The sequence below is a fragment of the Scyliorhinus canicula genome, chromosome 13 (assembly GCF_902713615.1).
Source record: "Scyliorhinus canicula chromosome 13, sScyCan1.1, whole genome shotgun sequence".
Classification (NCBI taxonomy): Eukaryota; Metazoa; Chordata; class Chondrichthyes; order Carcharhiniformes; family Scyliorhinidae; genus Scyliorhinus; species Scyliorhinus canicula.
In genome coordinates this window covers 15,138,354-15,164,209 of record NC_052158.1, presented here as the reverse complement: position 1 = coordinate 15,164,209, position 25,856 = coordinate 15,138,354, and the positions used below count along the sequence as shown (strand labels likewise).

Below are 25,856 nucleotides of genomic sequence, written 5' to 3'. Positions count from 1 at the left end.
ATTCTTAAAGCAGAGGTAGATAGATTATTGTTCGGCGAGGGAATCCAAGTTTACTGATGGGGAATGGGGGGGGGGGGGGGGGGGGGGGGGGGGAGGCGGGAGAGAGATGGGATTGCGGAATCCGAAACGCAGGCAGGTCAGCCGTGATCTTATCGAATGGCGGGGCAGGCTCACGGGGCCGAATCGCCAACTCCAGCTGCTATTTTGGTATGGTCACTTGTTCTAAATCCATGCTCCACACCCGATTGTCGGTCGTTGATGCACAGGAAGACTGCGACATAGTACAGGCCGCGTCGATCAAAACAGAAAAGGAGTGTAAACGTCAAATTAATTTCAACGCAGGTAAACGTGACTTGGTGTACTTTGCTGGGCGGAATATGGAGGTCACCTCCTCCTTGTAAATAACAGCCTGAATGAGGCAAAGAGGAGCCAAGAGATTTAGCCTTGTAGACCCAAAGGTCACTGAAAGTAGCAATGCAGATGAACAAGGGCTGTAGAAATGTACCCGGAGCATTGAAGTAGAATTGAAAACATTATGTCAAACACATGTCAAACCTTGGTTAGAGTGCTGTACACAGTTCTCATCTCCATATTACAAAAGGGAAATGGAGGAAAAGTTTCAACATGAGTAATACCAGAACTGAGAATTGAAAATGAAAATCGCTTATTGTCACAAGTAGGCTTCAATGAAGTTACTGTGAAAAGCCCCTAGTCGCCATATTCCAGCGCCTGTCCGGGGAGGCTGGTATGGTAATCGAACCGTGCTGCTGGCCTGCTTAGTCTGCTTTAAAAACCAGCGATTTAGCCCAGTGAGCTAAACCAGCCCCTAGTTTAGAACCATCAGGAAAGTATGATCAGAGAAAAGAAGGCTGAGGGCGATTGAATATTGATTTCTCTTTAAGACGATGTTTCGCTCGCTTTAGGGGTGGTGGGGGATGGGGGGCCGGTGCTTCCAAAGGTAAGGGTCATAAATATCAATTCTATTTTCTATGTATGTCTCTATTAAAGGAATCAGGGATATGGGAGGGAAGGCGGGATCAGGGTATTGAACTTGATGATCAGCCATGATCATAATGAATGGCGGAGCAGGCTCGAAGGGCTGAATGGCCTCCTCCTGCTTCTATTTTCTATATACGTTTCTATGTAAATATGGGACAGTCACCAATAAATCTGGTAGGGCATTATGGAGAAGCCTCTTTAGCCAGGGGGTGCTCGGAATGTGGAGCCCAGTGCTACATGGAGTCATTGAAGCAAATAGTGCACAGTTGTATTCCATAAGGCCATAAGGCATAGAAGCAGAATTAGGTCACTCGGCCCATCGAGTCTGTTCTGCCATTCAATCATGGCTGATATTTTTCTCATCCCTATTTTCCTGCCTTCTCCCCATAACCCCTGATCCCCTTATTAATCAAGAACCTATCTATCACTGTCTCAAAGACACTCGGTGATTTGGCCTCCACAGCCTTCTGCGGCAGAGAGTTCCACAGAATCACCACCCTCTGGCTCAAGGGGAAGCTGAATAAACGCATGAGGCAGTAAGGAGTAACGGAATATGATGAGGTAAATGAGGTGAGTGCAGCGCAGAACGTAAACCCCGGCACACAAACTGGTCAGTGTTTTGCAATTTTCTGCAATAGTGTGTGCGTGTGCGTATATATATCCCTCTGTATGTGTGTGTGCGTATATATATATAACAGGATGTCAGTGGTAGGTTCTTTACCCAGAGAATAGTGGGGGCATGGAATGCACTGCCTGTGGAAGTAGTTGAGTCGGAAACATTAGGGACCTTCAAACGGCTATTGGATAGGTACATGGATTACCCATGGACTACCCGTACCAGCCTCCCCGGACAGGCGCCGGAATGTGGCGACTAGGGGCTTTTCACAGTAACTTCATTGAAGCCTACTCGTGACAATAAGCGATTTTCATTACGGTAGAATGATGGGGTGTAGATTAATTTGTTCTTAATCTAGGACAAAAGTTCGGCACAACATCGTGGGCCGAAGGGCCTGTTCTGTGCTGTATTTTTCTATGTTCTATGTTACTGATGAAGACTTAATTGCTGCAATACTCACTTTCAGCTGGCACAAAGCTCTACTTAATGGAGCATTCATATTGTCGACAGTCTGTGAGCCAAGTAAGGCAGCTGTGTGTAAAACGTTGTGAAGTGCTGTGAAACACACACAGGGTGAAGTGGTGCCATAGTAGTGACTGGACTAGTAACTCAGGATGATGCTGCTCACCAAGGCAGGAGGTGAAGTGTGAAGTTAATAAATGTCACATGGTGACTATGGAACGATTTGTTGTAAAAGAATCCCGACCGGGTTCACTAATTGTCCTCTACCTGGTCCGGCCTACATGGGAGTCTAGATCCACAGCAAGGTGGTTGGCTCAGAAAGAGCCCAGCAACTAACTCAGGTCAAGGGCAATTAGGGATGGGTAATGAATGCTGTCCCAGCCAGCGATGTCCACATCCCAGTGAGAAGAAGAAAAAAAAAATCACACAGCAGCTCTTTGATGAGCCAACATCATCCTCCAGAAAAAGCTGCAATTTTTTTGCAAGGAATGTGAGAGCTGAGGGGCCACAGAATGAAACTCTGTCGGACCTTTCCACTTGCAAATGGGACCAGAGCTAAGCAGCGGGATTGTCCGTTCCTGAGACTAAGTGTTGACGCCAGGGCAGGATTCATGGATTCGCACGACAGCAAAACTGGCGTCGCACCTGGACCGATTCGGCGACCATTGAGGGATTAGCACTGGCACCACGTGGAACACAATCGATTCCAATGAGAAATGGGGCAGGATTCGCCGGGTCTGGGATTGGCACTCAGAAGGCTGACAAGCTGCAGCCACATATATTTTTTTAAAATTTAGAGTACCCAATTCGTTTTTTCCAATTAAGGGGCAATTTAGCGTGGCCGATCCACCTACCCTGCACATCTTTGTGTTGTGGGGGCGAAACCCACGTAAACAAGGGGAGAATCTGCAAACTCCACATGGACAGTGACCCAGAGCCGGGATTCGAACCTGGGACCTCGGCGCCTTGAGGCAGCAGTGCTAACCACTGCGCCACCCTGCTGCCGCGTTGCCGCCACATATACACACTTCACTCCCCACACACGCTCATCCTAACCAACAAGGTGGTACTGATTGTAACTGAAGCGTGCCCATTCCTGCTGATGTGTCGGCTGGGGCCAGAGGGCATCTTGGGTGGGCGGTCTGAGGGGACACCTGTACGACCTGTGGCCTCAAAAGCAGGACAAATCCAAGCCGGCCAATTACCGGCCCATTAGTCTTCTCTCAACTATCAGTAAAGTGATGGAAGGGGATCATCAACAGCGCTATCAAACGGCACTTACTCAGCCATAACCTGCTCATGGACGCTCAGTCTGGCTTCTGCCAGGGTCACTCAGTTCCTGAGCCTTGGTTCCAACATGGCAAAAAAAGCTGAACTCTGGAATGGGGTGAGAGTGACTGCTCCTGACATCAAGGCAGCATTTGACAAAGTGGTATCAAAGAGCCCGAGCAAAACTAGAGTCAGTGGGAATCTCCGCTGGTTGGAGTCATCGCTGGTACAAAGGAAGATGGTTGTGGCAGTTGGATGTCAGTCATCCCAGCTCCAGGATATCACTACAGGAGTTCCTCAGGAGAGTGTCCTAGGCCCAACCATCTTTAGCTGCTTCATCAATGATCTTCCCTCCATCGTAAGGACAGAAGTGAGGATGCTCGCAGATGACTGCACAATGTTCAGCACCATTCGCAACTCCTCAGATACTGAAGCAGCCCGTCCCAGGGCAGCACCGTAGCACAAGTGGATCACGCTGTGGCTTCACAGCGCCAGGGTCCCAGGTTCGATTCCCCGCTGGGTCACTGTCTGTGCGGAGTCTGCACATCCTCCCCGTGTGTGCGTGGGTTTCCTCCGGGTGCTCCGGTTTCCTCCCACAGTCCAAAGACGTGCAGGTTAGGTGGATTGGCCACGCTAAATTGCCCTCAGTGACCAAAAAGGTTAGGAGGGGTTATTGGGTTACGGGGATAGGGTGGAAGTGAGGGCTTAAGTGGGTCGGTGAGGACTCGATGGGCCGAATGGCCTCCTTCTGCACCATATGTCTATGTCTAAATGCAGAAGACCGGGACAATATTCAGGCTTGGGCTGACAAGTAGCAAGTAACATTTGTGCCACACAAGTGACAGGCAATGACCATTTCCAAGAGAGGATCTAATTATCGCCCCTTGACATTTAATGGCATTACCATCACTGAATCCTCCACTATCAACATTCTTACGGTTACCATTGACCAGACACTGAAAACTGGACTAGCCATATAAATACTGTGGCTATAAGAGCAGGTCAGAGGTTTAGAATCCTGGGGTAACTCACCTCGGACACCCCAAAGCCTGTCCACAAGTCAGGAGTGTAATGGAATACTCTCCACCTGCCTGGATGAGTGCAGCTCCAACAACACTCAATAAGCTCGACACCATCCAGGACAAAGCAGCCCGCTTGATTGCTGCCTCTTGCTCAAACTTTCAATCCCTCCACCACTAACGCACAGTGGCAGCCGTGTGTACCATCTACAAGACGCACTGCATTAACTCACTAAGGCTCCTTAGGCAGCACCTTCCAAACCCACAAACACTACCATCTAGAAGGACAAGGGTAGCAGACACATGGGAACTCCACCACCTGGAGATATCCCTCCAAGTCACTCATCATCCTGACTTGGAAGTATATCGCCGTTCCTTCACTGTCACTGGGTCCAAACCCTGGACATTCCTCCCTAACAGCACAGTGGATGCACCTATCTACTCTCCTGAGTAGTACTATCATAGAATTTACAGTGCAGAAGGAGGCCATTCGGCCCATCGAGTCTGCACCGGCTCTTGGAAAGAGTACCCTACCCAAGTTCAGCACCTCCACCTTATCCCCATAACCCAGTAACCCCACCCAACACTAAGGGCAATTTTGGACACTAAGGGCAATTTATCATGGCCAATCCACCTAACCTGCACATCTTTGGACTGTGGGAGGAAACCGGAGCACCCGGAGGAAACCCACGCACACACGGGGAGGATGTGCAGACTCCGTACAGACAGTGACCCAAGCTGGAATCGAACCTGGGACCCTGGAGCTGTGAAGCAATTGTGCTATCCACAAGGCTACCGTGCTGCCCCTATTCTTTACCTGATGCCTATGTCTATGTATCAGGGTCTCAGGTTCGATTCCCAGCTTGGGTCACTATCTGTGCGCAGTCTGCACGTTCTCCCCATGTCTGCGTGGGTTTCCTCCGGGTGCTCCGGGTTTCCTCCCACAAGTCCCAAAAGATGTGCTTGTTAGGTGAATTGGACATTCTGAATTCTCCCTCAGTGTACCTGAACGGGTGCTGGAGTGTGGCCACTCAGGGATTTACACAGCAACTTCATTGCAGTGTTAATGTAAGCCTACTTGTGAAAATAATAAAGATTATGATTTACTTTTTTTTCTCTTTTTTTTAAATTTAGAGCACCCATTTCTTTTCCAATTAAGGGGCAATTTAGCGTGGCCAATCCACCTACCATGCACATCTTTGGGTTGTGGGGTGAGACCCACCCAGACAGGGGTAGAATATGGAAACTTCATACGGACAGTGACCAGGGGCTGGGATCGAACCCGGGTCCTCAGCGCCGTGAGGCAGCAATGCTAACCACCGCGCCACAGTGCCGCCCAAAGATTATTATTTATATTGTGTATTTATGTATGTCCAATGTTTTTTCATGTTTGAAATGATCTGGTTGGACGGTACGCAGAATACTTGTCACTGTACCTCGGTACACGTGACAATAAATCAAATCAAATCAAACCACATGGGCTGCACCTTTTCAAGGGAAATTAGGGATGGACAATAAATGCTAGGACCAGCCAGTGACGCACACATTCCATAAATGAATGAAACAAAATTTTAACACAGTCTCGCTGCATCTTAGTGGTCACACACCCTAATTCCTTACTACTACCGCTGTCTCCAATTACAAATTTGAATAGATACTGTAGAAGTCAGGTATTTTAAATACACTTAATATAGGTAAGAAGACTGTTTAAGACAGAAATATTAAATCCCAGTTTTAAAATGAAAGAAATATACAACTTCCAAACTCAGACATGTGTTTGGGAAAAACAGAACCACTGATAAAAACATCACATTCTTTCAAGGGCAGCAGCAAAATCCCATGGGTTTTAAGGTGGTATAATCAAAGGACCCATTGTTTTGAATTCTGGCCACTTGTGATAACAGCCTGAACCACATTCCATAACGTATGCAAGCTGAAACATTTTAAACTGTGTCAAAATACAGTTTCATTTATATTTTCGAAATAATAGCATGATGAGATGACTAACGTCTCAATTGTTGCAGATAAGCAACAATTGGAAGTGGCGTTGCATTGGGAGGATGGACGGCTTTTTATCAAATCAAATGTGTTTTGAATATAGCTTAAACCAATTAGGATTATATTGGGGTGTGATCGGATCGCTTAAGACAGATATCAAAGAGTATATCCATGGATAATTTGGCCACCATTTTAGGCAAGAAGACTAGAGGCAAGAAGACAGACAAGTCAGAGAGACAAGAGAAAAGACAACAAGACAGAAAGTCAGAAAGACAAGAGAAAAAAAAAAACGAGAGGCAAGAAGACAGACAAGTCAGAGAGACAAGAGAAAAGACAACAAGACAGAAAGTCAGAAAGACAGACAGAAAGACACAGAGAGAAAGAGACAGGAAAGAGACAAAGAGAACAAGACAGAAAGAGAGAGAGAGTAAAGGAAGAGAATTAGGAAAGAGTTCTGTATTCCTATTTCATTTTCATACTTTAACTTCAGCCTTTGACTTTTAAAGTTGTGTTCAGGCTATTGTCTCAGAAGATAATTCCTGTGATTCTTTGAAGAAAATCAAATTGTCTACAAACTACCTTTTAAATCATTTTCAAGTTGTAACCAATGAACTTCAATAAAACAATTCTTATTTGCACCTGACAAGTTTTTAAACTTGAATTTCTACTGAGTTTCAGCAATGTCTCAACAACAACCAGCAACCGTAAATTAAATAAAACTGGATCAAATCCTAAGATACTACAGATACAAAACATATTTTCAGTCTTACAGTCAAAAGTCCAGATTTTCCTGACCCAGCCTTTACAGCTGGTTGATGTTTCACAATCTTACAGTAACTCTTTCAAGCAGGCATTACAGGTTCTCAATCGCGTGGCAATGGTGTGTTTGGGGTTTTCCCAGGCTCTTGTTTAAATGCTGCAGCTGGGGCTGTGTGGGAACTAATATCCACTCGTCCAGCTTTATTTCACTTGAATGCAGATCGAGTGACCGCTTTGCGAGAACCCCTTCGTCCAGCCCACAAGCATGAACCCCCCCCCCAACCTTCCCATTGCTCGCCATTTTCACTTAGCACCTTGCTCTCATTGCCCACATGCCCATCCTTGGCCAGCTGCACAGTTCCAGTGAAGCCCAACGCAAGCTGGAGGAGAACCATCTCATCTTCCGATCAGGCCCTCAGGACTCAACATCGAGTTCAGCGACTTTAGACTGTGGCCTTCTCCTCCATCTTACTCACTTTTTAAAAACAAATCCCGTTCATTTTTTTGCCTCAATGCAAAAACCCTCTCTCCTCACCCTCCTCCACCAGATCACCTATCTCTTCATACAATCATAGAATCCCGACAGTGCAGAAGGAGGCCAGTCAGCCCATCGAGTCTTCACCGACCCTCTGAAAGAGTACCCTACCCCAACTCTATCCCTGCAAACCCATGTAACCTATTTGAACACGAAGGGGCAATTTGACATGGCCAATCCATTTAACTTGCATATCCTTGGACTGTGGGAGCAAACTGGAGCAGTGGTGGAAGGTTTTCCCAGCTGATTGTGAGCCCATTGAACCACGTTGAATGCTCCCTCCATGACCGACAGGTTCTGGCGTTGGACTCAAACCCATGGCTTCTGGTCCAGCATTAGGGACGGTATGCACAGCGCCACAAGGCCTCCTGCAATATGTTGATTACTTCCAACGTCTTGGTACCTCTCTCAAAAGACCTCCATTGACAGGGAGATCCAGCACCGGATCATGTGCCTTGTTGAGTCCGGCTTTCTGCAAACTAGGACAGTTTAAACAGCATTGAGTACTCTTTTTGCCATCTATCCATACACAGAAGGTGTTTTGAATTGTTGTCTTTTAGAATAATCAGTGGCCTATTTCCCTACCCCTCAGTTTGTGTGAGTTCTGGTTTCTACTATAATAATCCCACAGGAAGTGCCAGTTAGGGTTAACTCAGAAGGTTAGTTTATTGCATACATCCAGACCTGTGAAAAGGAGGGCCCACAACTTCCCACTCTGTATTCGCGCAGTAAACGGAGGGGGAGAGAAAAGGAGGTTAGATTGTACCAGGGCCACAGATAAATTGAACATTGGTTTGTGTGATTTCCAGAGGCCAGGACCAAAGGTCAATGAGGGATTCTCTTTCAGAGGTCGGTGACCAATGATGTCAGATTTGTTTTTCTGGTGGTGTTGATGTCACAACATGAAGTAGACATGGAGAGAATGTATCACTTCTGTCGGCGATAGTCCAAAATCTTCACAAGCAGAGTCATGTTAGATTGGGGGCAACGACGACATTGTCCAACCTGACCACAGCTGGCTTCCATGTGGCCTGCCAGTCGGACGTTAAGCAGTAGACTGGGGTATGCAGCTCAGAGAGTAATATTGATCTGTGCAGCGTGCCAGAGTCTCATAACATTTGACTGTTTGAATTATTTGTTATTCTTTCGTGTTTATCCAGTGTCTGGAATTTGGCTATGTGTCCAGGACTGATAATGTCTCAGCCATTATGGGTTGACGAAAGGAGTCACTAGTTGAGGGCCTGGTGTTTGGGAAGTCACTGTCTCCATAGACTTGCTGACTCTGTGAACAGGTTTAGTTTGTCAAATGCGAATGGCCTTCACGTAGCCCCCTTTGAAGTCGGTGCGTGCATTTCCAGGTGGTCTGTTAGAAGCTCCTCAGACATAACGAGCTATGACATCTCTGAAACTGAGAGGTGAATTCTCTTGCCTTTAAAATAAATAGTGTTGGGTTCTGTTCTGTAACACAACAAACACCTTCGTAAGTCGACTAAACTCCTAGTGTGAGGAGCAGTTTTCATCACCATGCCTCCTGAACTCTGGCTAGATCTGAATTTTATTTGTTATTCTTTTGTGTGATTTGGGCATCAGGGACAAGGACAACATGTGTTGCCCCTTCCTAATGGCCCTTGAACTGAGCCTCTTGCTGGGCCATTTTAGGGGGCAATGAAAATCAACCACATTGCTGTGGGTCTAGAGTCCCATGTAGGCCCGACCTAGTAAGGACAACAGATTTCCTTCACAGCAGTGCACCAGATGGGTTTTCACAACAATCGATGATAGTTGTCTTGGTCACCATTATTGAGACTTGCTTTATATTTCAGATTTGTTAATTGAATTTAAATCCCATCAATTGCCGTTGTCGGATTTGATCCCACGAGCCCAGAACATTAGCTTGGACCTCTAGCTAAATGCGGCAATCCCCCAGTGTGTCACATAAGAGTGTTAGAGAAATTCCATCAGCGATGCCTCTGCCGCATCCCCCAGATCTAATGGGAGGACCATCGAACAAATTCTTGTGTCCTCCTTGAAGCCAACCCCACAGGCATTCAGTCAAAAATTCCTCAAATGCAGTTTTATACGTCATGGCACACCTCTGTACTATAAAAACATTTTGAGGCACACCTATTTTCTCTGACTTCTTCCTTGACTGGGTCAAGAGTTGGCCTGTTCCCTCACACGAAGGCCCATGACAGGAAAACCTGGACCCTGAGGCCATACTCAAATCAAAGGCCAGCCAACAACGTGTCGTATGATTTGACCGAGTGCTTGTCCTGAATCGTGTAACACAAGCTCATCGAATGCAATGATCTGATTCCATGGCAGTTGCAACTGGTGCCTTGTGCTTAGAGTAAACAAAGTAAACAGGAAAGCAGTCCAACAGGAGATGGAGAAACAATTGCATTTTCATATTTTATTACAGGAAAACCGGCTGCCCAATAAAGTGAACACAGGCTATGATCCGCCCGTTCCATTGTTCCAAATCGTTCCAAAAACAATCTGGTCACGGAGCATGGAGTCAGAGGTGGACCCGTAGTTGCAGGACTGCGCAAGGACGCGGAGGTGGGTAATGAAGGACTGGAAAGGCTCGTCCTTATCCTGAATTTGCTGCTGAAACATGTATCTCTCGAAGCTCTCGTTGACCTCGACCGCGCCGTGGTTGTCGAACTTCAGAATTATGGTCTTGAACTTCGATTTATCCTCCCCCTCATCGAAGGTGAGCGAGTTGTAAATGTGCAGAACGTGGTCACCGGCTGTGAAGAGGAAGAGAGCAATCTTCCGTGCATCCGAGGCAGGTTCCAGGTCCCTGGCTTCGAGGTACAGCTGGAAGCGCTGTTTGAAAAGTTTCCAGTTTGAGCCCAGATTCCCTGCAATGCGGAGAGGCAGTGGCGGGCGAACGGAGTCCATTCTGTAGGATGGCGCGAGACTGGTGGAAGGTCACTGAAAGGTAGGTCTCAGAAGTGCAAGCATCCCTCAACTCCTGGTATTATGAAGTGTTGGCTAGTGTATACTTGAGAGATGAACAGACACTTCCAACACTGATGAAGATTCAACTCAATGACACACGATGACTGTGGGTCTAAACGATTCTAACTTAAACTAGAGACCCAAGCCTTGTCCGAACCAGTTGATTCTCTCAGCACATGTTGTGAGTCTGTGCTGGGCTGGATGAGTTCTTGTTACGCTCAGAGGCAGCACCCAGAATGAGCGGGAACCGTGGTGCCCTCTGCCTTTATAGTGTGTGTATTCTAACTGGTGATTGGCTGCGGTGTTTGTACATGTTGATTGGTCCCTGTGTGTGTCCATCAGTGTGTGTCTGCACTATGATATACTAGTGTATATTATGACAATTGACTGCTCCAGGAACAAAGGGCCAGGAGAAGGCCATTCGCCCCCTAGACTCGGGGTGGCACAGTGGTCCAGTGATTAGCACGGCTGCCTCACAGCACCAGGGACATGGGTTCAATTCCGGCCTCAGGTGACAGTCTGTGTGGAGTTTGCACGTTGTCCCCGTGTTTGCGTGGGTTTCCTCCGGTTGCTCCGGTTTCCTCCCGCAGTCCAAATATGTGAGGGTTAAAATTACACGCAGGCTAAATGCGGGTTAAAATGACATGCTAAAATTGCCCCGTAACTGTCCAGGAATGTGGTTAGGTTACGGGGATAGGGCGGGGTGGATGGGGCAGAAGACCTGGATAGATGGCTCTTTCGGAGGCTTGGTGCAGAACCGATGGGCCAAATGGTCTCCGTCTGCACTGTAGGGATCCTATGATTCTATGACTCTATTCCGCCCTTCAATGAGGTCATTGTTGACCTGCAACCTCACCCCTGGGGCGAAATTCTCCCCCCCCCACGACGGGTGGGAGAATAGGGGGAGGGCCTTCCCGACGTCATCGCGTTTTTGCGCGAAACCCGCGCATGCGCGGGCCGGGTTGCCCCTCAGCCGCCCCGCGTATTGATACTGCGGGGCGGCGGAAGGACAAATAGTGCGCGGGCATCGGGCCCGCTGCCCGCGATCGGTGCCCACCGATCGCGGGCCCATGGCACCCTTGGCACGGCCGTGGTACTGCCGTGCCAATCGATGCCATGGTTATTTTTTGCGAGTTTGTCACGACGTTTTTACGAATGGCAGGACCAGGTGTGTTTGCCGTTCGTAAAAAGGTCGTAAAGGGCTGGGACTTCGGCCCTTCTAACAGCTGAGAATCGCTGCCGGCCGTAAAAAAACGGCGGCAGCGATTCTTGTCGGGATTTCGGCGGGGGGGGGGGGGGGGGGGGGAGAATAGCGGGAGGGTGTCAAAAAAGTCGGGAAGGCCCTCCCGCTATTCTCCCACCCGTCGTGGGGGGGGGAGAATTTCGCCCCAGAATCGGTCCCCCGTTGGGAAGGGGCGCGCTGCCGTAAAACCCGCCCGGGTTTTACGGCAGTTTTACGATTTCTCCCGTTTTGGGAGAATTTCGCCCCATATATCTGCCGTTGACTCAAAATCCCAGAATACTTTTGAACAATGAAAAATCTTATCAGTCTCAGACTTGAAATTAACCATTGATCAGGTATCAACTCTTAAGCTTAAATCGAACATTGATCAGTTTTTGACCCATTCAGATGCAAACTCAATCACTTGTACCACTTTCGGTGCTGAGAATCAGCACTGAGTTACTTTCCCTTGCTCACTGTGGAGCCAGTCTCTGAAATAAGTGAATTATTCCTGTTAAGAAGCCACTCATGAACAGCACACTGCCGACACCGGGCAATCCCAGAATTAACCGCTAATCGAAGTCCAGAATTGGGACAAGAATGGCAGTTCCATCAGGGAAACAGACCTGTTGCCTGTTCGTTCCCTACAATAGAAGCGACAATCACCTAACATTGTTGCTCTTGTACAGGCTGAACCAATGGATAATCTGTGCCGCCAATCAGGAGCAGATCATGCAGAATACTGGTTTTCCCTTTGCCAGTGAGCCGGATACTTCCTGAAGCAGTTGGTCCTTGCCATCTCGTTTTCCATTCTCTGGGTTGTCTGCTTTCCTTTTCGCTTCTCCCTTCATCTCTCATTCCCTCTGGTCCCCTCTCATTCTTTTCACCCTTGCCTGACAGCTCCTCTGCCTCCCCTTCCTCCTCTTCTCACACCTGCTTCACTCACTCTCTCTCCTCTTCTCCTTCAACTCATTTATCCCTCCTCCTTCCTCCTGTGCGTTCGATATGCCCCATCAACTTTCTAACCCCTTTACATATCTGTCCAACGTCCACTCTCTTCCTTTCTGCTCCTTTTTTTTTCTTGCTCGACTTTAAACCCTCTCTCCCTTTATTCTTTTTTCCTCCGTGCCATTCTCTGACTCAGTTCTGCTTCATCCTGTTCGTCGTTCATGCAATGTCTCACTCTCCCCACCTTCCTGCCATTTTCTCCCCCTGTGGTGATTGCCTGTTTGAGGCCAACACAGCAGATTAAGGGTCACCTAGCCTGGGGATCCATTTGGAGTGGAGACGCCAATAATGTTGCCCCTATTAATATTGAGTGATGTCGTTTTTCAGAGTCGCCAGGTATCAGATGATACCACCACAGATTCAACCAGATATCGATCAAAGACCCAACAACCAGTCAGTTAGTTCAAGTTCAATAATAGTTTATTTACAAACGTGTTGGACTTTAACCTGGTGTTGTAAGACTTCTTAGTTTATTTACACACAAGGTTAATTCACATATGCAACATAAAAACACTACAAGCTAAATTATACCTAACACGACAACAACCGGTACTTAACTTCAGGCACCCGGCTTTGGCAGAGGAACAAGGCCTTTGTTCGGATCTGGAGTGGCTGGGTCTGGAGAAGTAACTTCGGTTCTGCTGGGCTCATCCATCTGGTAGTGATCGTTGATCTTCAACATGCTTCCGGTCGTGGTGCTGCAGTTGCTTCTTAGGCCGGGCCGAAGACTGCCAGGTGTGCCAGGGCCAAAAGAGATTGGACACATGGCATTGTCTCTCTTTAACCTTTGGGGTTTTGCGCTCTTTTGGGCAGTCCTTAGCTTGGGACTCAATAATTTGGCAGGCTTCGATCACTGCATTCAATTTGAGCCAATAAAATGGGGGGGGGGGGGTGCCTTGATGGCTGGGCGTGTCCTGATCGGGCATTGACCTTGGCTGTTTTGGCTTCCTGGGTGAAGGGAGTGGCGCCGATGTATCTGGAATTGTATCTGATCCCTGAGTACCAGTCCTCTGTCCTGGAACATGGGTCATTAGAATGCAAATCGGTTTGGGGTTTCGATACTGTCTGGTTCTCTGTTGGCAAATATACATTTAGGCTCTGAATTTGCCTGAATCCTCTATTGGCCATATTTCCCTTGAGGCTTTGCAAGTGTCCATGTTTCCTGTGTAAGTGGCCATCCCAGCTGGCTACAGCGGCATGTTACTGATCACAACAACTCACTGCGGAAAAGTAAAACTTCTCAACAACCTCTGAATCTTTTGTCGCTAATCTTAAACTCTTGGCCTCTGGTTCATGACCCTCGTGCTGGTGGGAACCTTTATCGAACACTTCATAATTTTGAACACCCCAGTTAAATCTACCCATCACCGAAGGGGAACAATCCCAGATTCTTTAGGTCTCTCCACATAACCGGAATCCTGTAACCCTGATTCCATAAGGGTAATTCTCTGCATCCTCTCCTAGATCTTGCCATCCATCCTGAGGTGCGGTGCCCAGAAAAGGTCCTCCAGCTGAGTCCTAACCAAATAGTTTATGAAAGTAATTGCTTTCGGGTGCAAACTTCAGACAGACAGTCACCCCAGGCCGGAATCAAACCTGGTCTCTGGCTCTGTGAGGCAGCCATGTTGACCATTGTGGTGTCCTTGTGCGTCAGAGGGTACATTTGGCCTCGTTGGGGCGGCACGGTGGTGCAATGGTTAGCACTGCTGCCTACGGTGTTGAGGATCCGGGTTCGAATCCCGGCCCTGGGTCACTGTCCGTGTGGAGTTTGCACATTCTCCCCGTGCCTGCGTGGGTCTCACCCCACAACCCAAAGATGTGCAGGTTAGGTGGATTGGCCACGCTAAATTGCCCCTAAATTGGAAAAGAAAAATTGGATACTTTTAAATTTTTTTAAAATGAAAGTAACTGCTCACTCCAGAACTTGGATGTGGCGGGAGACTCCCAGGAAGACCACGGGCGTCCTCAGAATATCCCTAAAGAAGCCAAACTTTTTTTCAATTTAGAGTACCCAGTTGTTTTTTTCCCAATTAAAGGGCAATCTTTGAACTGTGGGAGGAAACCGGAGCACCCAGAGGCAACCCACGCAGACACGGGGAGAACGTGCAGACTCCTCACAGGCAGTGACCCAGCGGGGAATCGAACTTGGGAACATGGCGCTGTGAATCCACAGTGCTACCGTGCTGCCCATACCGTGCTGCATTAAAATACTATCAAACATTTCATGCACCTCTGAAGTCTGCTGTCCCACTTTAAATTTAGTTAATGCAACTGTCTGTTTAACTCAGAACATTTTGTTTACTCTTCATTGAATTATTTTGAACAAGACCTTGGTCTCTGTTCACTTCAGTCATCTTACATATTCTCACTGTTCCAATTCCCTGGTTATCTGGACTGTATTTTGTTCCTTAGGAAGCTTGCATCTTTTCTAGCTCCCTTGTACTGTTCAACTTCTCCTGGCAGATTTGAGAGAAGTTCACTCCCCGATGCCCTGTCTTGAACTGCAATATATTGAGCTAAAACTAAAACTTAAAAGCTTTTTGTTAATTTTACCAAGACTTCCAGTTGCTAAGCAATGCCCGCATACCTCTGCTGACTTATTTATTCTACATGTCATATCCCTCTCTAAGCACAATAGAAACACAGTTGGAACTGAACATCTTTGTCCAGCAGAAACACTAAATGAAACCCACTAAAACTTATACCTTATTTTTAATGTTTACCAACGTATACCCTTGGATTTAGCTGAAATTCAAATGTCTAATACTACGCAATATATTACTTTGGTTCTGCGTCCCCGGCAACAGCAAACTGTGCAGTCCACGATTGGAGGCACAATTAAACCTGCCCTTGCATTCAGAAGCTTGGAAAGATTGCATCACAGAAAGGGACTATTCAGACCATCGTTTTCTTGCTAGCTCTCTGCAAGAGCAACTCAGTTAGCCCGTCTCCACCGCCCCCCCCCCCCAGCCTCTGCGATATTTTCACAGTACAAGAGCACAGTGGTTAGCACTGTTGCTTCACAGTACCAGGGTCCCAGGTTTGATCCCCGCTTGGGTCACTGTCTGCGCGGAGTCTGTACATTCTCCCCATGTCTGCGTGGGTTTCCTCGGGGTGCTCCGGTTTTCTCCCATAAGTCCCGAAAGACGTGCTTGTTAGGTGAATGGGACATTCTGAATTCTCCCTCAGTGTACCCGAACAGGGGCCAGAGTGTGGCGACTAAGGGCTTTTCACAGTGACTTCATTGCAGTGTCAATGTAAGCCAACTTGTGACAATAATAAAGATTATTCTTGCTATTATGTTCCACTTCCTTTTGAGTGCCCCAGTGGAATCTGCCTCCACCATATTCTCAGGCAGTGCATTCCAGACCACTGAATTATAAAAAAAGAGTATCAACAAGTTCTTTGGTGAGTACCCTCATTGTTTTTATTTTCATAGTTTTTTTTCTCTCTCCTCTACAGACCTAAACACCCAGTGCCAGCCCCTTCAAGGTCGGGAGCCCTGGCGTCTTTCCACTTAGTTTATCAGATGACTCCAGTTTCTTACCCTGGCGGTGTCGCAAGGAACAACTCTCTTCATTCATTGCTATCTTTTAATTGTTGCATAACTCTGTAATTGCAGCATTAATGAGTTACTGAAACATATTAGAAATGGAAGAATCTGCTTGAACAGAAGTTGAAGTCCACATGACTGCAATAAATGGGCAGTTAATAGCAAAATAACAACCTTAAATGGCTTCAGCTTGATCTGTTGCTAGCCCATTTAATCCTTTCCTTACAAAATCCATATATATAGTCACTCTACAGTGTTTTGTATCACGGGCCAGAATGCAGTGGACTGTGGTGCAGTTCAGATAGCGGGGAACATACTTACAGGAAAGGGGGTGGAGACAGGTATGGTCAAAGTCCTACCAAACTTTCTGCCTCCTGGGCACAGAGCCACCAGTTGCTGACCTAACCCCACAAGCGCCCCCCCATCCTATGAAGCATTCACCCGTTGTCCCTTCCCCCTCTCCATTCTCTCTTTTCCCCTTCCCTCTCCCACTCACAAGAACATAGGGATTAGGAGCAGGGGTATGCTGTTCGGCCCCTTCCTCTTTCCTATAACCCCCCCAAAAAATCAGCCTCTTTGCCTACCGATTTCCATCTCCGCCCAACCCATTGCTCCCCTCACCCATATCCACAGAATCCCAACAGTGCAGAAGGAGGCCATTTGGCCCATTGAGTCTGCACCGATCCTCAGAAAGAGAATCCTACCTAGGACTACTCCCCTCGCCCTTCACAAGCGCCAGGGACCCGGGTATGATTCTGACATTGAGTCACTGCCTGTGTGGAGTTTGCACGTTCTCCGCGTGTCTGCATGATTTTACTCCGGGTGCTCTGGTTTCCTTCCACAGTCCAAAGAGGTGGATTGGCCGTGGTAAATTACCCCTTAGTGTCCGAAGGTTACGTGTGGCTACGGGGATAGGATGGAGCAGTAGTCCTGAGTGGGGTGCTATTTCAGAGAGTCAGTGCAGACTTGATGGACCGAACAGCCTCCATCTGCACTGTAGGTGTTCTATGATATTCTACGACTCCATAACACTTAGGCTGTACTGGGTAAGGATGAAAGACGTCCTTTCCTGAAGGAGATTAGTAAAAAGGTTTGGGTGAATGATGATAGTCTCATTGTCACCATGGCTAAAGCCAGCTTTCAAATTCTAGATTTATTCTTTTTAAAATAAATTTTAAGTAACCAATTATTTTTTTCCAATTAAGGGGCAATTTAGCGTGGCCAATCCACCTGCCATGCACATCTTTGGGTTGTGGGCGTGAGACCCACCCAGACACGGGTAGAATATGCAAACTTCATACAGACAGTGAAACCCACGCAGACACGGAGAGAAATGTGCAAACTCCACACGGGCAGTGACCCAGAGCCAGGATCGAACCCGGGTCCTAGGCGCCCTGAGACACCAATGTTAACCACTGTGCCACCTTGCTGCCACATTCTAGATACAGTCTGAAAAGAAATATGTGCACAGGCTAGGAAGGGGGGGGGGAAGGGCGGGTTAACCGCTTCCTTAGTGGGAGGGTAGAACAGGCTTTACGGGCCGAACGGCTTCCTGCTGCGCCAGGATTGGAGCCCCTTCGTACCCGCCCCCATCCAGGGGAAGCTGTGGTTATTACCGATTGGCCGACAGCGCTGTCAATCAGGATTCAAGGAGGCGGAGGGATAGACGCCTCCCATTGTTGGCTGTCCAATCATACGCTGTTCTGAAGGAGGAAGCACTCTCTGATTGGCTGAGGCGAAAAGGCGACGGGCCGATTGACGGCTTGGAAACTAAAGCCCGCCCGGGACCCGATCTAATTGGCTGACGATTCAGGGGCGGGGAATTCACTCAGCCAATCGAATGCCTGTCAGCCGCCGCGACCTCACTGCCGCCACTTCCGATTGGCTGAGTGGGCTTGTCGATCGGCGTTGGGGGCGTTTCCCGCCTGCCGGGCGGACCAATCGGATGCTGGAGCCTCCTCCTCCTCCTCGGGCATGATGGCGGCGGCCGGGAGTGGCGGCTGCCGGCGCCTGCTGGGTGAGAGCGGGGCCCGGGAGCTGCTGGCCGCCGTGGACACCTTCGTGCTGGACTGTGACGGCGTGCTGTGGGACGGGGCCCGGGCGCTGGGCGGCGGGCCTCAGCTGCTGAGCCGGCTGCGGGCGCTGGGCAAACGGGTCTACCTGCTGAGCAACAACGGCAGCCGCTCAGCCGGCGGCCTGCTGGACAAGTGCCGCGGCCTGGGCCTGCCCGTCGGAGCCCGGCAGCTGCTGGGCGCGGCCCGCTGCTCGGCCCTCTACCTGCGCCGGGCCCTGCCTCCTCCGCCTGCCTGCGGCCCGGTCTACGTGCTGGGCGGCCCGGGCCTGTGCGGCGAGCTGCAGGCGGAAGGCCTGCGGGTGCTGGGCGGCGGGGAGGAGGAGGAGACGGACGAGGAGCCACCCACCAGTGTCCAGGCCGTCCTGGTCGGCTACGACGAGCAATTCAGCTTCAGCCGCCTGTCCCGGGCCTGCGGCTACTTGCGGGACCCCCGCTGCCTCTTGCTGGCCACTGACCCTGACCCTGGCACCGTCGGCCAGGAGGGAGGGTGGTTCCAGGTGAGAGCCACCGCCTGTCGGGATGGCTGTTGTCCCCTTTGCCAGGACCGCCCTCTTCTCTCCTCCCCCCCCCCCCCCCCGGCCAGGACCGCCCTCTTCTCTCCTCCCCCCCCCCCCCCCCCCGGCGACAGGACCACCCTCTCCTTCCCCTCCCCCCCCCCCCCCCCTGCCAGGACCACCCACTTTCCAACCACCCCCCCCCCCCCACCCCAGGACCGCCTTCTCTCTTTCCCCACCCCCCCGCCCCCCGGGACAGGACCGCCTTCTCCCCCCCCCCCCCCCCCCGGACAGGACCGTCTTCTCCCCCCCCCCCCCGGACAGGACCGTCTTCTCTTCTCCTCCTCCTCCTCCCCCCGCCAGGGCCACCCACTTTCCAACCACCCCCTGGCCAGGACTGCCCTCTTTCCACCCCCCACCCACCCTTGCCAGCACCACCCACTTTCCAAACCCCCCCTCCCCCCCCCGGCCAGGACCGCCCTCTCTTCCCTCCCCCCCCCCCCCCCCCCCCCCCCCCGGCCAGGACCACCCTATTTCTCCCCCCACCCCCGGCCAGGACCCGCCCTCTTCCCCCCCCACCCCCGGCCAGGACCGCCCTCTTCCCCCCCCCCCCCCCGGCCAGGACCGCCCTCCTCTCTTTCCCCAGCCCCCTGGCCAGGACTGCCCTCTTTCCCCCCTCCCCTTTGCCAGGACTGCCCTCTTTCTCTCCTCTCTCTTCCCCCCCCCCCCCCCCACCTTGCCAGGACTGCCCTCTTTCCCCCCCCTCCCCTTGCCAGGACCGCCCTCTTTCCCCCCCTCCCCTTGCCAGGACCGCCCTCTTTCCCCCCCCTCCCCTTGCCAGGACCGCCCTCTTCTCTTTCCCCCCCCCCCCCTTTGCCAGGACCGCCCACTCTTTCTCCCCCCCCCCCCCCCCCTGCCAGGACCATCCTCTCTTCCCCCCCCACTTGCCAGGGCCGTCCTCGCCCTCCTTGCCGGGATTGCCCTCTTCTTCCCCACCCCCAACCCCCTTTGCTGGGACCACCCTTCTTCCTACCCCCCTGTTGCAGGGACTGCCCCCATTATGTCTCTTTCTCCTCCCCCCCCCCACCCCCTTTGCCGGACCGCCCTCTTTCCTCCCTTACCCTCAGCCGGTACTGCCCTGTGAGAGCTTTCCTGCTTTTGCATGAGATAGTGTTACAGGGATTTTACATCCCGCCTGGAAAGCAGTTTGGAGCCATCATTGAACAACTCATCCAAAAGAGGGGACCTCTGCCAGTGCAGTCATAGTCTCTGGATTGAAGTTTCTAATTCAGGAGTGGGTGCTGCCGTGGGGCTGTCGCAGAGAGGCCAGTGTTTAATTAACGATTGGTTCGCTCTGCCCAATTAATTTCCCAAATGGCCTTCAATCATCTTAAAATCATCCCGGACTCTTTGAATATAGAACAGCAACAACTTGTTGCTCAAATAGTTCCTTTCAAATGAGTAAAAACGTTTCCAAGGCATGTACATCTCAGAAAAATATCGTGAAACAAATAATTGGCAGCTTGCGGCGGTGGTGAAGCGGTAACGCCACTAGACTGGAAATCACGAGGCCCTGGCGAATGCTCAAATCCCCACCGCGACAGCTGGTGGAATTTAAATTCAATTGACTCATAAATCTGAAAGCATCTCTGAAGGTTGCCATGGCCCACCTGCTTCACAAGTGTCCTTTAGGGAAGGATGTGTGTCGGGCCTACATGTCAATCCAGTGCTGGCCTCTGAAATAGCAGCTGGGCTCACGGTGGCTTCGGACCGTGTTTTGAAGAATGACTTAAGGGAGAGCTGGTGGAAATGTATGGGGAGAGAATGCCACATCGTGCGGCGGCGGGGTGGAGTAGGTGTGGGCGCAATATATCTCCCAATTTGGCGGGAGGGGTGGCAGCACCACATGAGATGCACAAGAGGGTTGTATCCCCATCTCCGGCTGTCAGGAGCCTTCAGTTTAAGAAACGATAGCAGATTCCTTGTCCGGCGCGGAGGTGTTGGGTATTTTCTAAGCATGCTGGTGAGGCAAATGAGTTTCTTTCTTTCATTCGCAGAGTCCCGCAAAGCAGCTGCATGTTATTTTCTGCTTTGTCTGTAGTTGCCCTTGAAAAGTACAGCAAGTTACAGACAACGTATTCAATTACGAGTGAGGGGCCTGGGCCTTTGCTTCATTGCTGTTTTGATGCAGTTATTCTTCGTTTGCTGTTCATAACTTTAACCAGGCTAATCCCAGGTTTTCAATTCCATTTCTTTATCCGTCTCGGTTCCCAGCCAAGTGCCGCCTTGATGGCCCACGGACCGTCAACCTTATTCGGTGGCACCGTATGTTTGTGGGTCAGGAGGTTGTGGGTTTGGTCCCTACTCCAGAGACTTGAGCCATCTAGATTAAAATTCCCAGTGCAGTACTGAGGGAGTGCTGCAATGCTGGAATTGCTATCCTTCAGGTGAAGCGTCAGACCGAGGCCCTGTGTGTTAGAAGTCCAAGATCCCATTGCGCTGCTGCAACGGACCGGGCAGGGGAATTGTCCCCAGCAGCCTGGCCAGTAGTTATCCCTCGGCTAATATAACACAAACAGATGATCTGGCCATTACAGCATAGTGGGAAGCACTTATGCTTCCCAGCGCCAGTGTCCCAGGTACGAATCCCGGCTCGGGTCACTGTCTGTGCAGAGTCTGCACGTCCTCCCCGTGTCTGCGAGGGTTTCCTCCGGGTGCTCCGGTTTCTTCCCACAAGTCCAGAAAGACATGCCGTGAGGTGAATTGGACCCTCTGAATTCTCAGTGTACCCGAACAGGTGCCAGAATGTGGCGACGAGGGGCTTTTCACAGTAACTTCATTGCAAGCCTACTTGTGACAATAAAAAGATCATTATTATATCTCTGTGAGGGCTTGCTGTGCGCAAATAATGTTCCATATGTGACAACAGTAACTGCTTCCTAGAATCACTGCCGTTCAGAAGGAAGCCATTTGGTCCATCGGGTCTTTAGCGATCCAATCTCTTTCAACCCCCACCCCATCCCTTAACCCCGTAACTCCACCTAACCTGCACATCTTTGGACTCTTAAGGGGCGATTCTAGCTCATTTTCAGTAATCCTGGACATCCTGAGGTTGTGAAAGACTCCATACAAGTGGCATTTGTTTCCTCTTTGAACTGCTTCAGTTCAGTGGGGCACTCTGAAGGGAGAGAGAGATTGTGAACTGGCAGTTGGTGTTTGGGTGGGACGGGGGGGAAACGATTGTACAGATCAAAAGTTGATGGTCAGGTTTGCTGAAATGGGCAAAAGTTAATTTTTTTCCTGCTTTTAACTAATTTAAGGTTACATCTATCATTTATGACGTTAATGTTTTTTAGATCAATTAAGTGGAATGGTAATGTAAGAATTCAAACATCTTCCGAGAGGGAGATACATAACCTAATCCTTCTGGAAATGTGCCTGCCTGCTGACCTTGGATCAGCATCTGCAGATAATTACACCCATCTTCATCTACCCCATCTGTATATCCTATTCCTTTCTCCCTCATGCTTATTGGCTTCCCATTAAATGTCACTCTACTCCTGTCGACCGCCCCATGTGTCAGGCAGTTCCGTATTCTCAGCGCTCTCTGGGTAACAAAGTTCCTCTTACCATGTGAATTTACTAGTGATTATTTTATATTTGTTTTCCCCCTCTCTCTCTCTCTCTCTCTCCCCCCCCCCCCCCCCCACCAGTTCCAGACATACCCACCAGTTCCAGACATACCCACAAGTTGAAACGTCTCAATATTTCACTGATCAAATCCTTTCAAAATCTTGGAAGTGCTGTATCAGGCCACCCATCTCTTTCTAGAATAAATCCCAACCTGTGCCTTTTCTGAGCGTTACAACCCTTCAACTCTGGTAACATCTGGTATAATCTCCAATGCCTCGTTAATGAAAGGAGCTAACTTGAATCAGCACAGCGAATGTTCACGAAGTTGGTCCCTGCGAGTAGAGGTTGAGTAAATTGGGCATATATTCACCATCCCTCAAGAAATGAACCCTATGGCTTTGTTTACTGCTCCTTTAATGCGCCTCATCACCCCATGCAGCTACTCTTTGTTGTGGATCTGGAGTCACATGTAGGCCAGACCAGGTAAGGATGGCAGACCTTCCCTGAAGGGACATTGGTATACAAGATGGGTTTTTACAACAATCGACAATGGATTCATTGACGTCATTGGAATTTTAATTCCAGAAGCTTATTGAATTCAAATTTCAAATGCCATTGTGGGATTTGAACTTGGGTTATTAGTTCAGTGATAATACCACTGTGCCACCACCTTTATCTCTGACTGAATGTCAGCAGGCTCCAGTCAAATGGACGACTACTGCCCATGTTTCCTATGTACCCCAAAGATACCCAGGCATTAAATATATTCAAGTATATAATAGATTTTTGGGTATTAAGGGATATGAGGATAGTGCGGAAAGGTGGAGATGATCTGGAAGATGAGCCCATGATCTTGTTCAATTGGGGAGCATGATTGAAGGGCCTACTGCGGCTCAAAATTCATATCTTACCGCCTGTGGCAATAGTCTTGGGAGAAGGAGTGAGATGGACACTAGGGAGGGGTGCAACGCCAGGATTTAAACAGCTGGAATCAAAGCGTGCATCCTTTCCTTTACAGGCACTGGCAGCCTGACCGCAGCACTCGAGGTGGCATCCTGCCGCAAGGCCGTGGTGATCGGAAAACCCAGCCAGTTCATGTTCGACTGCATCGCCAGTGAAGGAGGCGACGGTGCCATTGATCCCGCCTGGGCACTGATGATTGGCGACCGCCTGGATACGGACATCCTTTTCGGCGCCAACTGCGGCATGCGGACGGTGCTGACCCTGACCGGCGTCTCCAGCCTGCAGGAGGTAGAAGCTAAGATGGCCAGCGACCTCCTGCACGACAGAAAGATGGTGCCTGATTTCTATGTGGACAGCATTGCTGATTTCCTTCCCCTGCTGGAGGACTGACTGAAGAGATGGCTTGGTGCCCACGGCCCTCACAGGACTACAGTCAGGCCTGGGGTTTTACTAAAGCACCTGAGAGCTGCTTCTGACAGACTGGCATCCCTCGCAACCCTCCCTAGCGGAGGCTGTGAAAATGCCATGAAGTTAATCAAAAAGTCAGGTTTTGGCCGGCTAATGGAGGACCAGGAGGAGGTCCAAAAATAATCAAGTATTTCCTTTCTGCTGCTGTTTACTAATCAATGCCGGATCTAATAAAACTGCGAAACATCGCTTTGGTGACTCATTGCAATCCCGACTTTATATCTTAGAACCATAGAATCACTGCAGTGCAGAAGGAGGCCATTCGGCCCATTGAGTCTGCACCGAGCCTATGAAAGAGGGTTCCACCCAGGCTCCTGCCCTATCCCTGCAGCCCCATCTCACCGTACATCCCCAGACAGTAAAAGGCAATTTATTGTGGCCAATCCACCTAACCTGCACATCGTTAGATTGTGGGAGGAAACGAGCAACTGGAGGAAACCCACCCAGACACAGGAGAACTTTCAAACTCCACACAGTCATCCAAATACAGAATTTAACTTGGGTCTCTGGCGCTCTGAGGGAGCAATGCCAACCACTGTGCCACCATGAAGGGGGAGGGGTGCTCCTCCAATTCAACCTTTGTGCACCCTCAATTTTAAGTGCTCCACCATTGGCACCCATGCCTTCAGCCACCTGGGCTCTAAGCTCTGGAATTACCTCCTCAATACCATGTTGGCCTTTCTGCACCAGTGTCAGCCATCACTTCCAGCAATTAGCAGCACTGGGGGCAGGGGGATTTTAACTCTGGCCAGTATAAGAGAATCCTATTCTGAACCCAAATGTGGTTTGCAACTCAATCCCCTTTATTGCGTCTCAACAAAGTTTTTGACTCGCAATTCTCAGTGAAATGAGATAGAGGGAGAAACTCTTTCTGCTGTCCCTTAGGACTGGAGAATGCAGTTGAAATATCAGAGGCAGATGTCTCGGAAACAAAGTCGGGAAACATTTCTACACGCAAAAATTGTAAAGCTAAAGAAATTCTACATAGCGGCATCGACTCTCAAACTTCTACAGATGTGCGATAGAGAGTATCCTATCCGGCTGCATCATAGCCTGATGGCAACTGCTTGGTCCAAGATCACAAGAAACTGCAGTGTGTGGTAAACTCAGCTCAATGCATTACACAAGTTTGCCACCCCCACATTGATTCTGTCTACACCTCCCACTGCCTCAAGAAGGCAGACAGCATTATCAGAGACTCCTCCCACCCAGGCATTGCCTACTTCCAGACCCTTCCATCAGGCAGAAGGTACAAGCCTGAAGATTTGCACATCCAGACATAGGAACAGTTTCTTCCTCACAGCTACAAGTCTCCTCAACGACTCCCCCTCGGACTGATCTGTTCCCTGTAAGAACACTATTCACGACGCCCTATGCTGCTCTTGCTCCATGTATTTGCTTTGCTTGGCCCCTTGTTCCGCACTGTAACAAATCACAGTTTTGTCGATGTACCATTTTCCAATGTTCTCTGTTGATTATTCTTGTGTCTATGTACGTACTGTACGTTCCTTGGCCGCAGAAAAATACATTTTACTGTACTTTGGTACATGTGACCAATCAATCAATCAACAAGTGTGGACTTCTCTTCCGCCATCAGCAGTTGATTGTATTTCAATCGCAGGTTAAAACATTTGAAGGGATTTTGGGCGAAGGAGGATGAATGGAATTAGTTCACATCTGGACCCTGATTTCATTGAATGGAAGAAGAGGTCTGAGGGGAGAGGTGGCCTCCTTCTGCCTTGATGTTCTAAGGATAATTTTCCCTCTAACTTTTTTTCAATTAAATAGTAAAATGAACAGTGTTACCCTATTTCTCC

General features: G+C 49.5%; 1 protein-coding gene across 1 annotated transcript; it reads left to right on the top strand.

The window, feature by feature from the left end:
* Positions 1 to 18,384: 18,384 nt before the first annotated feature.
* Positions 18,385 to 24,241, top strand: LOC119976493 (pyridoxal phosphate phosphatase-like). The gene is given in 3 exon segments (XM_038817036.1): positions 18,385 to 18,937; positions 18,940 to 18,978; positions 23,627 to 24,241. Coding segments are annotated over 3 exon segments (927 nt in total). The 3' UTR covers positions 23,962 to 24,241.
* The last annotated feature ends 1,615 nt before the right edge of the window (positions 24,242 to 25,856 follow it).